Source organism: Mastigoproctus giganteus, chromosome 3, assembly GCF_048544385.1.
Source record: "Mastigoproctus giganteus isolate SK-2022 chromosome 3, ASM4854438v1, whole genome shotgun sequence".
In the NCBI taxonomy this organism is placed as follows: Eukaryota; Metazoa; Arthropoda; class Arachnida; order Uropygi; family Thelyphonidae; genus Mastigoproctus; species Mastigoproctus giganteus.
The window spans coordinates 129698488-129715270 of record NC_143577.1 but is presented as its reverse complement, the minus strand read 5'-3'; the positions used below and the strand labels follow the sequence as shown (position 1 = coordinate 129715270).

Below are 16783 nucleotides of genomic sequence, written 5' to 3'. Positions count from 1 at the left end.
GCTCCAATTTTTATAGCAGTCTTTTATGTGCAGTAGTATCAAAAGCTTTCCTGAAATCCAAGTCTATGAAATCAAAATTATTTTTTGCATCCAGTTCCTTTGTGACCATGTCGTAGTAGCCAAACAAATTGGAGACAAGACTTCCCCTTAACAAACCCATGCTGTGTCTGAACTATGACCATAGACTTGTCTAGATGATCCTGCAATGCTTTTTTAACCAGTGACTCCATTATTTTGCCCAGAACAGAAGTTAAGCTAACAGGTCTGTAATTACTTGTGTCACCCTTTGTTCCCCTTTTTTGAATCGAGGATATATTTGCATGTCTCCAGTTTGTGGGGACCTCTTTCTGGTCCAAGGATGCTCCATAATTATTGCTACGTGTTTGCTTAATTCCTTCACTGCCTCCCTTAATATAATTTATTAATGTAGACAAGACCCTTGAGCTTCTTAGAAACCACATCCCCACCTTTTCTCTCAGCATTCTAGTCATATTCTAGTTTATCTCATTCTAGTCATATTTCAGCAATCCAGTTGTACAGTTAATTTTAACATTCTTGAGCCTTTAATTTTAGTTGTACATGTCTCTATCATGTGACAATATTCTTTCAGTTGATCAGAAATCTCAACTCATTAATAAACATGAAAAAGGCATTAAAATGTCAAGAACATATCCCTCTTGCTGACAAGAAGGCAGACCAAGGGAAGAAATGAATTCATTTTTTTTAAAAAAAATATACATTTTCATATTAAATTTTATATCAAATCTTCTCATGTTGTTAGTATACTTTTATAAATATGGGCTACATCCCCTTGTGTAGGAAAGGACTGGTCTGCAATGCTGGTGAAGGCTCAAAGTCAGGAACAGCTGATTTCAGATTGTGGTTCACACGTGGTGATTTAGTTTATGGCCTTCTGCCAGGATGAATGGGTTGGCGTTAAGATATTCCTGATTTCGAGCGTGGAGGTAAGAAGTGCAGGTGCCGGTATTCTGACAACAGCCAGCCTGGTTAAGTGTTCCATTATGTAGTGTCGCGAGCATACAGTGACTGGCTCAACAGTTGTTGAAAAACCAGCCAAAGGTTATGCCACATTTGGGACTGCCACATGTTGTTGGCACCCTTGGTGAGCGTTGTGTGTCTCTTCTAGTAACAGAGCAGTGACATGGCACAGTGGTCCCGCTAACCATTCAATACAGTGTAGGAATTGCAAGACCAATATCCATATGGAGTATGCATTGGACATTTGCATGTATATATAGGCTATGGTAGTTGATAGCATTCTTGGGTACTCATGTTCACTGCGAGACAAGAAACTGCACCTTGGATGAGCACGTCAGCACTGACACTGGGCCATTGGTCCAGTGTCAGTGCTATGATCACTCGCCTAGTGGCCCCAAGTGCCAAGCGAGTGATCATAGCGATTTACAAAGTGATTTGAAAGCATCTTTTCTCCAAGCGACTGATTAGAGTGATTGTTAAAACCTTTTCTTTTATAAAGTTGTTTATATTTGGCTTCTTTCTAAATAAAGAAGTAAGCTTCCTGCCAAGAAAGGAAAGACACCTTTCTTATATATATATAATTAACTTCTCTAACACACACTAACCACTAATCTTTTATCACTTGGTCACTGGTGGCACCGCTCCTGCCTCCACGTGGTGGGGGCTGGTAGTCTGAGTATAAATCCAATACTCAGGGCAAAAAGGAGCAAGTATGGATCTCTTAACACCAACTGTAGGGCCTACATGCTCATGTGAACTGTCTCAAGCAAAAAAGAATCAAAAAAGATGATTCTTCACGTGAACTACCTGCTTTCTTAATTCTACATTCTTTGTTAACTAAAGCTCTTAGCAGCTCATCTCCATTTCTTGTGCAAGAATAGCATTGAGGCCGTAGCAGGTACTCCTAAAATTGTCAAACAACTTTGCTCAAAAGGTCTCCTTATAGAAACATCTAATCCTAGTCATTCTATAGGTAGGTCCTGAAGCAAACGACCTTTGGAGGCCTTCTCATTTCTGTAACCCCACACAGAACTTTAAACACCTCAAAGGGGGTCATTTTGGAATTGGACCTCCTTAATGTTCTTGAGAAAGAAATTGCTAAAAGAAATATGACCAAATAAGATGGTGTCCTTACACCTACAAGAAATGTTATCCTTATCTTCATCACTCCGAATCTTCGCATCAGTTAAAGCAGGCTACCTTTCCTGTAAGGTCCGATCATATATTCCAAATCCACTTAGACGCTTTAAATGGCAGAAGTATGGTCATTCCCAAACAGCATGTCAAGGTCATTTGTTCCCTGAGTGGCTCACCAGACCACTCCCAAACTGAATGTATAGCAGCAAGGCCAAAGTGTCCCAATTACGAGGGTGCTCACCCTACATAATCTAGAATTTACAAATCATGGAAAATGGGAAAGAAAATAATGAAGTACACGGTAGAGAAAAATGTAACATACCAAGAAGCACCTAAACAGATACTAAACATGATGCCTTCCAAATCATATTCCAATGCAGCTAAAAACACTAAAGAGTTTTCAACATAGATTTATATTAGTATTCCTCCTAAATTATCTCTTGCTTAATGGGCCAGACCCATCCTCACGGATGGTGAGACACTGACAGCATCTGATGGCTTTGTATTATTAAAATTTGATGGACCAAGGGTCCATCAAATTTTAATAATACAAAGCCATCCAAGCCACAACAAGACATCCCCAAGTCAGGAACATTAACAAAGGAGGAAGATGCTCATCGTACACAGACTAAACCAACTGATCAAACTACGGAAACTGATGAGAAGTCAGATAATGAAGATGCAGTTCTCCTGCTAAATGCTGATGATGAGATGGATATTACTTGCCCAGGCTTTCCAAAACGAGAGAAATATAAACAGGATCGAGGGAAAATAAAATGATCAGACCACTCCACCTAACTTAAATCCAAATAATGCAGAAATTCATTCAATGGAATTGAAGAGGCCTAAGAAGCAATCTTGATGAATTAAAATAATTAATGCACCAGCATGATCCTGCATGCATTTATCTACAGGAAACATATTTATCATCAAATTATACACCATACTTCTCACGATATACACTGTATAGACGTGAGAGATGTTCTGAATCTCCGGCAAGAGGAGGAGTAGCAATTTTAGTTCGTAGTAATGTACCATCCAAGCCTATCCAGCTTCACACCACTTTAGAAGCAGTTTCCATTTGTATTGTTCTTAGCATTAATCTCACTCTTGTCTCCATTTGTATTCCACCAAACGTTTCATGTTACTGTTTTTTTTTTTTTTTTTTATGTAAACCCCAAACACGAGAGGTATTAGAACCTATAATACTTAGTACTGTGCTTGGTTTGGAGGTTGAGAAGACGAAAGAAGATATTTGTTGACATTGGACTTGAACTTCTGTAGACTGTAATTTTCAGGAAATACGTATGAAGGAAGGTTGTTCCAGGAAACGGCTGTTGAATGAATAAAGGAGGAAGATGAAAAGTTCGTTCTGTGAGTTGGAAGTCGGTCGGTAAATGGATGTTGGCTGGGGGCTGCACGTGTTCGGACTGTTTTGACAGAGAGAGCTGGAATTATAGAAGCCAATTCAGAAGAACAGTGCCCATGGAAGTATCTGTAGAAGAGGCATGCAGCAGAAACAGTACGTCTATGAGACAGCGAGTGGAGAGACTCTGTTAGAGATGAATCATTAATTAACCTAACTGCCCTCTTCTGAATGGAATCAAGAAGCCTGAGAGAGGTTTTAGGGGCACCACCCCAGATGTGGGAACAATATTCCATGGTAGGGCGGATTTGTGATTTATACAGAGTGAGAATCTGTTTGGAAGAAAAGTAATGCTGAGAGCAAAAGAGAAAACCAAGTTTTTTAGATGCAGAGGAAGCAATATTTGTAATGTGCTAGTGCCAAGAGAGATTAGAAGTCAGGGTAATCCCCAAAAGAGATATATCATTTTGCCTAGAATATCAGAGTGTCACCAAAGATAGGCATAGAAGCAGAAGAATCCTTTTTGTGAGATATAAGAAAGACTGAGATTTAGAAGGGTTGAAATCAACTAAGTTGTCTTTGCCCCACTGGAGAATTACCTGAAGATCGGCATTTAAGGAATTGGTAGCAGATTTTCGAGAAGTTGAAGCTGATTCAGCAGGACAAGGTTTCTCAAAATGGAAAGTGGAATGCAATGTGCTATCATCAGCAAAACTATGGATAGGATTTCCAGTCAATGGAAGAAGGTCATTAATATACAAGAGGAAAAGAGTGGGGGAAAGAACTGAACCTTGGGGGACACCGGCATTAGTGAAGAAGTTAGAAGAGAGATCCATCTACCATCACCCTCAGTGAGCGATCAGAGAGAAAACTGGATAACCAATTACTAAAAACAGTTGGAAAACCATAAGATGGAAGCTTGTTTAGAAGACCTTTATGCCAAACCTGATCGGAAGCCTTCGAGATGTCAAGAGCAACTACTTGTGTTTCACCGAACCTTTCCATTGAATTAGTCCATAAATGGGTAACATAAGCCAGAATATCACCAGTGGATCGACACTGACGGAATCCATACTGGCGATCGTTGATCAGACGGAAGGTTTCTAGGTAGTTTAAAATTTGGCAGTTAATTGATTTCTCCATTACTTTTGAAAGAGTAGAAGTAATTGCAATGGGACGATAATTGGTTGGGAGGGATTTGTCACCCTTTTTAGTAATTGGCTAGATATGAGCAAATTTCCAAGCAGAAGGAAAAACACCTTTGGAATAAGAAAGTGAAAAAAGGGCGGCAAAGAATAGGAGTAAGTTCAGGAGCACAGGTTTTAAGAACACGTGGAGAAATACGATCGGGACCTGGAGCTTTCTTAGCATCAAGATTCATCAAAATTCTCCTGACATCCTTTTGACAGAAGACCACAGGAGGCATTGAATGGAGTGTGTTGGGAATGGTGGGAGGTGTTTTACCAAGATCATTAATACATGAGTTGGAAGAAAAATGGGATGCTAGCAGGTCAGCTTTATCCTTGGCTGAAGTGACAACAGAACCATCTGGTTTGGACAGAGGTGGGAGCAGAGCTGGGCAAAGGTTGTGGCCAATAGCTTTGGCAAGAGACCAGAATGCTCGGCTACCATTAGGGCAAGAAGCAAGTTTTCTACTCTTAGTCTGATAAAACTCTAGTTTACACTGATTGATAACTGCTTTACAATTGTTGCGAGCTTTGGTGTAGGCAGAAAATGAAATTGAAGAATCAGAAACAAGCCAATCACGATTTGCAACGTTCTTCTCTTGAACAGCCTTAGCACATTTATTGGAAAACCAAGGCTTAGATAAAGGACTAGATTTTAAAGTGGAGTGTGGGATAAAGGATTCCATTCCTGCAAGAATAATTTCACTGATATGATCTGAGCAAATGTTGACATCAGAAGTTTTGAAACAGTAATCAGACCAAGGAAAAGAAGAAAAGAAATCTCGTAGATCAACCCATTTTGCATTCTTGTAATGCAAAATGGGATGACCTACCTGTCCGGTATTCTTGTAGATAAATGAACAATCTGTGCAAGGTTATTAGTAATTGCAAAAGCCTCAGCATTTCAACCAGCTGGGTTGGTGTGACTAGAAAAGGGAAGCCAGCTGGAGTTGTGAACATTAAAATTACCAAGGAAAATTACCTCATTGTTAGGAAAGTTGGACTGTAGAAAGTCAAGTTGCAAAGAGAGGAAGTCAAAGAGCTCCAAGTGATTAGTGGAGTTGGGAGAACAGTAGAGACAACAGATGAATTTGACACAATGAGGTAGAGAGATTTTAAGCCAGAGAAGATCGAAAAGAGGAGATTCCAAATTGCCAAGTCTCTGACAGGGAATATATCAGAATGGACATATTCACAAGTACCACCTTTGAGGCGAAAGGAATCATACAACGAATAATTTGGGCATCTGAGATGAGCAGTAGTTGAATCAACCGATAACTGAGATTCTTTCAGAAAAAGTACATGGGGTTTGGCAAACTGCAAGTGGAAATGGACATTGTTGAGATTAGAATTGAGACCATGTATATTTGTGAAATGAATGAGGAAGTTTTTGGGAGGTTTAGATCTTTTTGTAGTTAAGCTTGCTCTATTAGTTTGACAATTCATGGTGTATTCAATAGTAAGAAAAAGTGGGTGGGACATGTTGTATGAAGTAATGAAATTTTTGGATATGGCATACACATGGTAAGAATATACCCAGATCCTTGATATAATGTGGCCTCGACAATGCCCCCCGCATTCCAACTACTCGGACTCCCTCCAGTCGCTATCTGGCAGAATAGAGGTAGCAAGATTATACACTAGCTGATCCGGAAGCCTCCTAGAGAGTTACCAATAGGTTCGGTCCGGTGTACTATCTAGCGGCCAGCCTGCAAACACTGTTTTCGAGCTGTACCCTTGAAATGTAAGGAATATTGGATCTCGCCACGATGTTTGTAATAACCTCAAAAGTCATCAATCATACTGCATGATGGAAGAGATGGGGAAGGGTTGACTGGAACTTAGCTGCAATAAGCAAAGTGGTGGTATTTCACCGGTTGACGAGAATCATCTACTACCTAGTACTGCCTGGTAACATAGAGGGCGGCATTCTTCCATGTAGTGTGGGCGCCACACCTCGACCCCTGCTTAAGTTGGTTCACACCTGGGTGGTCATCCATCATGTACTTGTGCATGGAGGATTTAATCCTGGGTGGTCACCCAGGATTAATTGACAATTTACTAAATCAACTGCCCCACCCTGTATGCTTTCTAAGTGATCTAAATGCTCGTCACCCTTTGTGGGGTTCCCCGAACATATCATTAATACCAGCATGTACATCAATATCACCCTTTGTGTCCTTAAAAGATGATATTTGCTCTACATCATCATCAACATTTGCTCCTGGCCGACATACCCAGGTCCTGTCGCACCTATCATTACTCACCTGAAGCGGCATAAAGTTAAACTGAGGAAAGACATTTGTAGAACTGATGTGTGGAAATTTGCCTATATCCAGCAGGTGGTTGATTGCTGGAACAAACTTCCATCTGCCATTGTGGAAATTGCTAGTTTCAATGCATTCAAGGAAGAACTGGAGAAATGTTTGGAGTGAATGGATAGGTGAAATGGGAGTTTTATGGCTGATGCTATATAAGCTTGCTTTCTGCATCATATGCCTCTACACATGATAATGATAATGAGCCTTGCATAGTCTCTCCAGGACTGAATTGATTGACAAGTTTCTTAACATGTACCCCCATCCTATCATGTCTGGGCAGAATTGCAGACACTTTCAAATTTAATCTAAACTTGTGAATTTTCCCAACATTTCTCTGTATTTATTAAATAAGTTCTCTGCTCTTCGACTCTTAATATCATTAGTGTGAATGTGAACAACAACATCAGTTTTTGTGCATTTAAAAAGGTGATATCTGCCCTAGAATTTCATCTACTTTTGATACCTGCTATGTTGTACAATGTCATCTACTTTTGCACCTTTCTGACATATCCTCGTGCTATTCCATCTGCCTTTTTTGCGCAATATATTTTCCATTTCCCTGACAATAACTACATCCTGTTTAGAGTGATATTTCATACAATTCAATAGTGGGTGCTATTTCGCTATAATTTCTAAATATAGTCAAATAGCCTATAATTTAGAAATTATAGCTTATTACAAATTGGCCATAATCTCTAAATTAATTTAGGATTTTTTTTCTCCACACCCGAATTTTTGGGACATCTCATATGTAATGATCTGTCTCTCCTGTGAGATAGTTACCCTCCTCCCCCACCTCCTGGTTCCAGTGGTTCCCTCCTTTCCCATGTTTTGTAGAATTACAAGTTTATGAATGTTTACATTTAGCCTGTAGTAGATATTACCAATATTGCTTTGTTTCTCTTTTACTATGTTGGAATATCCATTTACCCTGGTTGTTGAGAGTGGTCATATAGTGTAGAGTAGTTATACCTCAGTATCATATTAATTTACAGTTATTGATATCACCTTACAGTTATATTTTACTATAAGATACAGATATTTGTGATACTCTGTAATTTGTTTTTATGTTCGACATAAAATGTTTATCTATAAACACTGATTTAATTGTATATCCAAACTGAATTCTAAAATTGCTCAACTCATACTGAATTTAATTTTTCAAGAAACTGCATCATTGCTTTTTGCTCGTCTGCAAGAAATAAAAAAATGGCAGCAGGAAAATATTGAAAGCTTATGTTCCATTCAACAACAAGAAACAGAAGATTTGGAAAAAGAACATAAATTTTGGAGGTTGCTTGCCTGTCAGAATAGTAAGCATTGAAAGATTTACTAACTCTTTTATTTAAAAAATAGTTGTATTTTTTAAATGTTGCTTAGTGCTTGATTTAAATATAAATAATGCTTTATCTAAAATATTTCACTAACTTTAGTAGGAGGATGTACTAAAGAATGATCATAATTTAGCTGAGCTGTGGAATTTAAGACTAAACTAAGCTGCATCACATGGCAACTGCGCAGTTGACTAGTGTCCATGGTGTGACCTTGGCAGTCAGTCAAGTTGTTTTTATGGGTAACAGAAAAAAGTTCAACTATAAACTTTGATTTCACTATGCATCCAAACCATGATTCTCAAATTATCCAACTCATAATGAATTTAATTTTTCAAGAAACTGCATCATTGGTATTTGCTCGTCTGCAAGAAATAAAAAAAATGGCATCAGGAAAAGATTGATCACCTAACAGCAAGAAACAGAAGATTTTGTTTCAATGTCATCTACATAACGATGGATGTGACATGCAAGGAACAGTATTCTGCTCTCAAATTTTGTTTCAGTCTCAAAAAAACATCAGTGAAGCATATGAAATGTTAAAAGAGGCTTATGGTGAATCTATCTACACTTCCAAATAGCATAGCTCACTGTGGTTTAGAATGTTTAAGGATGCACGTGATTCAATCCCAAAAATCACGTGGTCCTGGAGCTCCAACCACTTCTGTTACCAAGGAAACCATAAACACTGCTTTTATAATCATAAGGAAAGATTGTTATTTAACAGTAAGACAACTGACAGAGGTGTTGAGAATATCATTGGGAAGCATGCTGGGTTCCAAGACTACTCACACCTGACTAACAGAAAGTTCACATGGAAGTTTGGCAGGAGCTGAACTGGATGCTTACTGAAGATGGTGATGTTCTACACAAGATGATAATGGTAGATGATATATAGCTTTATCATTTCAACTTGGAGAGTAAGTAACAAAGCTCTGTTTGGAAGTCTACATCATTGCCAACATTAAAAAGAGAAAAAAATGTGGTTAAAAGTTATGGTCATCTCTTTTTTTGTCATTTAAGGAATGGTTTACCAGCATGTTGTGCCACGTCATACGACTCTTATGTCACCTGACTACAGAACTGTACTGCACACTTTGCTGGATCACATTCATCACAAATGACCACAACTGCATGCATGTGGGTGTATGCTGCATCACAACAATGCAAGACCTCCCATTGCTCGTGCTGTCATTAGCATTAGTAGAGGCATATGATGCAAGAAGGCAAGCTTATATAGCATCAGCCATAAAAGGGGTGAAAAACTTTCTCATTTCACCCATCCATTCACTCCAAATGCTTGCCTTGAATTTATTTAAGTTTTTGACCTCAACTACAATAGATGGAAGTTTGTTCCAACTGTCAACCACCCACTGGCTGAAGGCAAATTTCTGAACATCTATTCTACAATTTTCTTTCTGCAATTTTGAATTTATGCCTCCTCAGGTGAGTAATCTGAGCAAGAGGAAGAATCCCATCAGCATTGAGTTTTCTCAAACCATTTAAGACCTTATACAGCTCAATTAGATCACCTCACAGGTGTCTAGTCTCCAGAAACTGCAATTTGCAGAACTTAAGTATTTCTTGGTAAGAGCAACCCTTCCACTCACCAATCTCATTGCCCTTCTCTGTACTCGTTCCAGCAGCTCTACATCCTTCCTAAAATGAGTCCTCCAGACCTGTATGCAGTATTCAAGGTATGGCCTGACTATTGCCTTATACAAGGGGATAATCATCTCCTTGTCCCTGCTAGCAAAATTTCTGCATATCAGTGACAAGACACCATCAGCTACTCTTGCAGCCTGTCTGCGCTGCTCAAAAAACTTTATATCTGACTACACAATTACCCCCAGGTAATTTTTCATTCTCTACTACCCTGAGTGTAGTACCACACAGTTGGGGTTACTCTGGGGTTACTGCTACCCATTTGCAATACTTTACATTTGTCAATGTTCCACTTCAGTTGCCACCTCTTAGTCCATATGCTCAACTTTTCTAGATCCGGGTTCAGTAGTATACTATTATGACTGTCATTAACAACCCTGCCAACTTTCATATCGTCTGCAAACTTAGACATTAACCCTTCATCAGTATTATTGATAAATACAGAAAACAACACAGAACCCTGGGGGATTTCACTAATAACATTCATCCATGAAGAGCAGTGTCCATTAATTACCACTCTCTGTCTTCTCCTACTTCCTTTTAACCATTGCAGCAACTTGCCCTTAATGCCATACTGCTCCAATTTGTACAGTAGTCTTCCATGTGCAACAGTATCAAAAGCTTTCCTAAAATCCAAGTATATAATATCAAAATTTTTTTGCATCCAGTTCCTTTGTGACCACATCATAGTTCCAATCAAATTTGTCAGCGAAGACTTACCCTTAACAAATCCATGCTGTGTCTGAATTATAACTATAGTCTTATCTAGATGATTTTGCAGTGCCTCTTTAACCAATGACTCCATTATTTTCCGTGGAACAGAAGTTTAACAACAGGTCTGTAATTACTCGTGTCACCCTTTGATTCCCCTTTGTGATTCGGCGAAATATTTGCACATCTTCAATCCATGGGACCTCCCACTTATTCCAAGGAAGGTTTCATAATTATGGTTAAGGCTTTGCTTATTTCCTTTGCTACTTCCTCTGATATAACTGGATAGATCCCATCCACCCCAGGTGCCTTTTTTATGTTCAATTACTACAATTTCTCCTCCACATTGCTCTCACTTATTATAAAATCATTTTGCTCCCTATTAGAGTTTGATAAGCTTTTGGCCTCTACTTCCCTACAGACTTGCTCATGTGGGAATGTAGATGCAAAATACTCATTCAGTTTGCGAGCTACCTCAGCTGGTTCATCAACAGTTGAACCATCGATATCATGTGGACCAATCTGAAAATTTCCCTTTCCTTCATTAGTGTAAATAAGTAAAGAAGTCCTTGCTGTTTTTCTTTGCATCCTTTGCCAAACATATCTCATAATCTGCCTTCGCTTGCCTAACCTCCTTTGTGACTTGATTGCAGACTAGCTTATATCTGCCATAGGCTTCTGTGTCACCTGATAATTTATTTGCATCTCTCACATTTTTCTTATCTGCCAAGCGCCTCATTAGTTCATCTCTCATACATTTAGGTCTAAATCTTGAACAGTATTTACTAGTTTGTATGAAAAGTCTAGTAGCTTCCAAGGATACTTCCTTCAGTGTTTGCCATTTAGAATTTGCTGTTGTCATCATCAGTTGGCTCCACTGTATAGAATTTAAATACTGTCTGAGACCACTGTAGTCACCTTTACGGAAGCAAAAACCCTTCCCATTACCCTTGATGGTAGTTACATCTTTAGGTAAATTCCACATCAGTACATTGTGGTCACTGCCACCTGGTGGTTCCTTTATCTGCAGATTCTTAATGCATGAAGAATCACTGCTGATAATCAGCAGTGATTCTTGAACATGCTTCTGTTGATAATCAGCATGCCTCTTGAACATGCTTCTGTAGAAAACAATTATCCAATAAATCCACAAAAGCCTTGCTAGTGGGCGAATGACCAATCCACTAGTTCCAGTCAATATCTAGGAAGTTAAAATCCCCCATTATAAGACAATCTGATTTTCTGGCCCACTTTATTTCTCTGTATAGTTGTTCATTGTACTCATCAGAGTCATTAGGCCTATAACACACTACTACTCTCAATTTTGCTTTCCCAATGTTTATGTCACACCAAACTGACTCAACATTGCACTGTCCAGCTATGTCAGCTGGATGCACTTGCTTAGATGTGTTTCTTAACTAACAACATTACTCCTCCTCCTCCCTTTCTATCCTGTCTATCCTTTCTTGAATAGACAGGATAGAAATTGGAATTTGTGGAGTACACATTGTACTCCCCAAATTCAAATTCTGCATTCTTTATCTTTTTGTGACACCAATTCTCTGATATCCCAACAATATCCACCTTCGATGTCTTCACTAGCACTTCAAATTCATCAAATTTATTTATCCTTGCATTGGTGTATAAGCAAGTATTCATGCATCTATTCTTACTCTTAGTTATCCCAACACAGCCCATGTATTTACTTGTTCCATGATAACTCTCAGCAGTCCTGAAAATCCCCAGCACCTTGTTTTCCAGGCTGCTGCTGCTCATTCCAATAGAAGCAATGCAAGAATCGCTTTCATTGATACCTGCGGCTACTGTTAGACTATTAGTCTGTGAATCCCCCCAAAGCTAACAATTTTACGACCCACCTAACACTGCCTCGATAGCATCAGCAAATATTTTTGCACCCTTTCTATTGAAGTGTATCCCATCCCTGTAGAAATCGTCTCTCCTGTTAACAAGCACAGACCAGGCTAAGAAAATTTCTACCTCATGAGCCTTGCACAGTTTCTCTAGGGCTGAATTGATTGACTAAGCTCTCATCATATACTCCCTCCTATCAAGTTTGGACAGAATTGCTGACTTTCAAATTTAACCCTAATTTGCATCTTCTATTAAATATTGACCTGTACTTGGTAAATAAGTTTGCAGCTCCCCTATTCTTAATGTCATTAGTGTCAGCGTTTACAACAATACACCCTTTGTCATTGAGTTCTTAGCCACCGTTAATGTCAAATGTGTTCCTCCTCTGCCCTCTAGCTCTGACCTTGCAATCTGCTTTTGTTTTCCTTTCCAAAGTTAAGGAAGCTGCTGCAAGGAAAACATTTCCAGTTGTTAGAAGTTGTAAAGACATTGGAGATGATTCGCACCATGTTTTTGAAGAATGGCAAAAAATTTGGAGTAAGTGCATATCATCAAATAGGGACTTCTTTGAAAAGCACCATCACAATATAGTTGATTAATTCAGGTATGTTGTGAAAAAAAAAAAAAAAATTATGATGGTTCTTTATTGAACAGCCCTTGTATATTTATATGATTAGAATTTTTTTTCCTATTTGGTAGCACATGATGCAAGAAAAATGAATGTTTTTTGAGTATATTTTAATACAGGTGTGTAAATTCTATTCCGTCCCCATACTTTCATCACTTCTTTCAATGGTTTGGTCTCTTGTGCCATAAAAGAATTAGAAGCTAATAGTTCAACTGCTAGTTATTTTCTATTGTATCCTTTCAGTTAAGGTGAATGTTCAGTCTGAAGGCATGTTCTTAACTTCGATAGTTTTATATATGCTAATGTGATGGTTTCTTGGTACCTTCCCTTCTGTGTCTAGGTCAGTAGCTTGGTACCTTCCCTTCTTTGTTTGAAGTTAGGATTAGTGTCTGATGGGAATATAAAAACCTGTGGGTGATTCCTACATTCTGTTTAAGTCTTTCTAACTCAAACTTGAGTTACAGATATTAGTAATAGTAGTGGCACATGATGCAAGAAAGCAAGCTTACAAAGCATTACCCCCTCAAAGAAAACAGCCTTTTGATATCATCTGTCCATACCCTCCAATAATTTATTTCTTCTTTGAATTTATTCCAACTACCCACTTCCACAACAACAGATAGAAGATTGTTCCAGTGATCAACCACCCGCTGGCTGAAGGCAAACATCCACACATCTATCCTGCAACCATTCTCCTCCCTCGATTTGAATTTATGTCCACACTTGCATAGTCCGATTAAGAAGAAGAATGCCACCAGCATTGAGCTTGCTCAATCCATTCAAAGCCTTACCACCTCAATCAGATCGCCTTGCAGGTGCCTAGTCTCTAGATCAGGGGTGGTGAACCTTTTAGTACCGGGGGCAAATTGCATGTGCATAAGAACCTGTGGGATGCATCTTTGCTGAGAAAAATAATGAATCTTAAATTTTACAAATTCATAGGTATGCATGTGATCACACTAAGTAATATTAATTAAAATGTTATAATGCATTAATTAACCACATAGTTATAATGCTTTAAATACTGAAACACCAGAGACGTCACAGTTATAATGTTTTATTGAAACTTCTTTCACCTTTAATGAGAAGGTTGGCCCTGCTTTGCTTTGGAAAGCTCAGAGATGTTAGATGGCACTGATAATGCAGCAATATTTAGTTGGTTTGCAAGATTATCATCTTGCAATCTAGCACGCAAGTGTTTCTTTGCTAAATTTAATGTAGAAAAACTGTTCACATCGGTAAGTGGTAGAAAACAGTGATGCAATTTTCAGTGCAAGATTCCTCAAAAGTGGATATTTTTCAGTATCTACATGTAGGATTTATAAAATTCCAAAATAGATGCACTATTAAATTTGAATTTCAATGTATTAGCCGATTGTAATTAACTAGTTGCAAGGAATCAGGAGCTTCTGGCATCACATCAAAAGGGGTTTTGCACATTCTTAGTCTGAGTTCATGATTTTGTAAATCTTAAAACTTCTTTTGAAATTGATTCAAAACATTGCAACATGCAGCATACTCCACTGTCGATTCTGGTTTCAGTTCTTTCAGTGTTGGAAAATGTACCATGCAGTTTTTTTTAGTTGAATTACGAACAGTTGCATCATACCTCACAATGGTACAATAAATCACCATATTCTGCTTCAAGGTCCTTTAACATTTCTTTAAATTCTTTGTTGTTCAGTCCCTTATTTTTTATGAAATTAATACATTTGTTACCACTTTCATCACAATGATCATTCTTAAAGAATGTGCACCTAAATTTTGTTGGTGAATAAAACAGTGGCAAACTATTAATACAGATTCCAGTTGAAGGCTCTCCAATTCTTTCTTAATTAAAGCAACAAGTCCTTTTTGAAATCCTACCATAGATGGTGCACGGTCTGTAACTACATTGCTTAGTTTTTCATTGGGTAAATTGAAATCACTTATTGCTGATTTGGCTTCAGAAAAGAGAACTACACCTGTGGTAGTCCCATGCATCAATTTTAAAGCAAACAAATCTTCTAGTATCGTAAAGTTCCCATCTACAAATATAGCCACTCCCCGATTAACATAAGAGTTGCGTTCAATGGAACTCTACATAAGTCTTGTGTAGCACTCGCAACTGTGCTCACTGAATTGATTGAATCAAAAAGAAATGTTCGACAAACGTGAATAGAATTATATATTGTATTTATTCAATTTTTTATCTCATGCGCAGGAAAAATGACAAAAACGTGCAATTTAAAAAATTAAAAAAAAAAAAAAAAAAGAGAGGAGACAGGCATAATGTCAGTAAGTTTTACCTCTTGAGCATCATTTCTAGATTCTACGTCTTCAGCTAATAAGCACACCACTTCGGAGGTTGAGGGCTGTGGAGATTTAGAAGGGGTGTTGGCCGCTCAACCTTACGAAAGAACATATTAATGGATGACTGGACAGTGGCTTTTTTTCTTTTTATCATAGATTTCTTTGTAGCAAGCAAGCATATCATTCACCCCTCTGTTAACTTTTAAGAATTGTTCGCTGTCAGGATCCATGTTCTCAAACATGCCATTGTCGATGCAATTTCATGAAATGCCATTTCCATCTCTCTCTAGTGATAAAGCGTCTCGGCTCCTCATTTGGTTCATCTTGGGCTTCGTCAGCATTTTATTCTTTCACCATCGCTGCCTGCAAGTCAATAAGTTCTTCGTTAGATAATTCCTTCTTTTCTTCCTCTATTAACTCCTCCATATCTTTGGCAACAACCTCCGACTGAAGTAGCTCTGCATCCTTTACAATCTTATCTGTAACCTCTTCGTATGATTCATCTTTTTCAAACCCTTCAACGCCTTTTACGGGCCATGGGCATATTTTCTTCCATGCACCATTTAAACAACTTTTAGTAATTTCTGCCCAGGCCTTATAATGTTTAAGGTAGCGTGGTAAATATTGTAAGATTTCCAAAAGTCTCTTAACGTGAAATTTTTCCTACCATCTGCTGCAGACAATGCCTGAGCAAACGTTGTGCGTAAATACAATGCTTTTAAATTCAAAATAACCCCCTAATCCATAGGTTGGATGAGTGAAGTCGTGTTTGACGGTAGATATATGACTCTCAGGTTCGAATCGAAATCATCTAGATGCGTAAGATGTCCAGGAGCATTATCTAATAGAAGCAAAATCTTGAAAGGAATATCGTTGTCTTTATAATATTTTTCAACCTTGGGAATGAAGCAGCATTTAAACCAATCCTCAAAGAGAGATATTGTTATCTCTCTTTGAGGTATTGTTATTGATATTGTTGTTGATATTGATATGTAGAGATATTGTTATCTCTCTCTGGTTCAATCGGAAATGCACGGGTAGGGTAGCTTTATTGATGCCCTTAAATGCACAGAGATTTCCAGAATGATACACAAGCATTGGTATTAATCTGTAATCTCCCGCTGCATTAGCCACAAGCAAGGGCTTGGCCTTATCTTTTGAAGCCTTGAAACCTGGCATTGTCTTTTCCTCTTTGGCAATGTATGTTTGATCCGGCATTTTTTTTCCAATACAGAGCAGTCTCATCAATGTTAAAAATTTGCCTCATTGAATAG

The 16783-nt window shown here is 38.3% G+C and overlaps 1 protein-coding gene across 1 annotated transcript in view; it reads left to right on the top strand.

Moving 5' to 3' along the window:
- LOC150088268 (uncharacterized) overlaps window positions 1-16783 on the top strand; it is a 217289-nt gene that overhangs the window by 10614 nt on the left and 189892 nt on the right. Inside the window, exon 2 of the mRNA XM_090370092.1 lies at window positions 8177-8323. Coding sequence (XP_090226218.1) covers window positions 8177-8323 — 147 coding nt within the window. The remainder of the gene's footprint in view (window positions 1-8176; window positions 8324-16783) is intronic.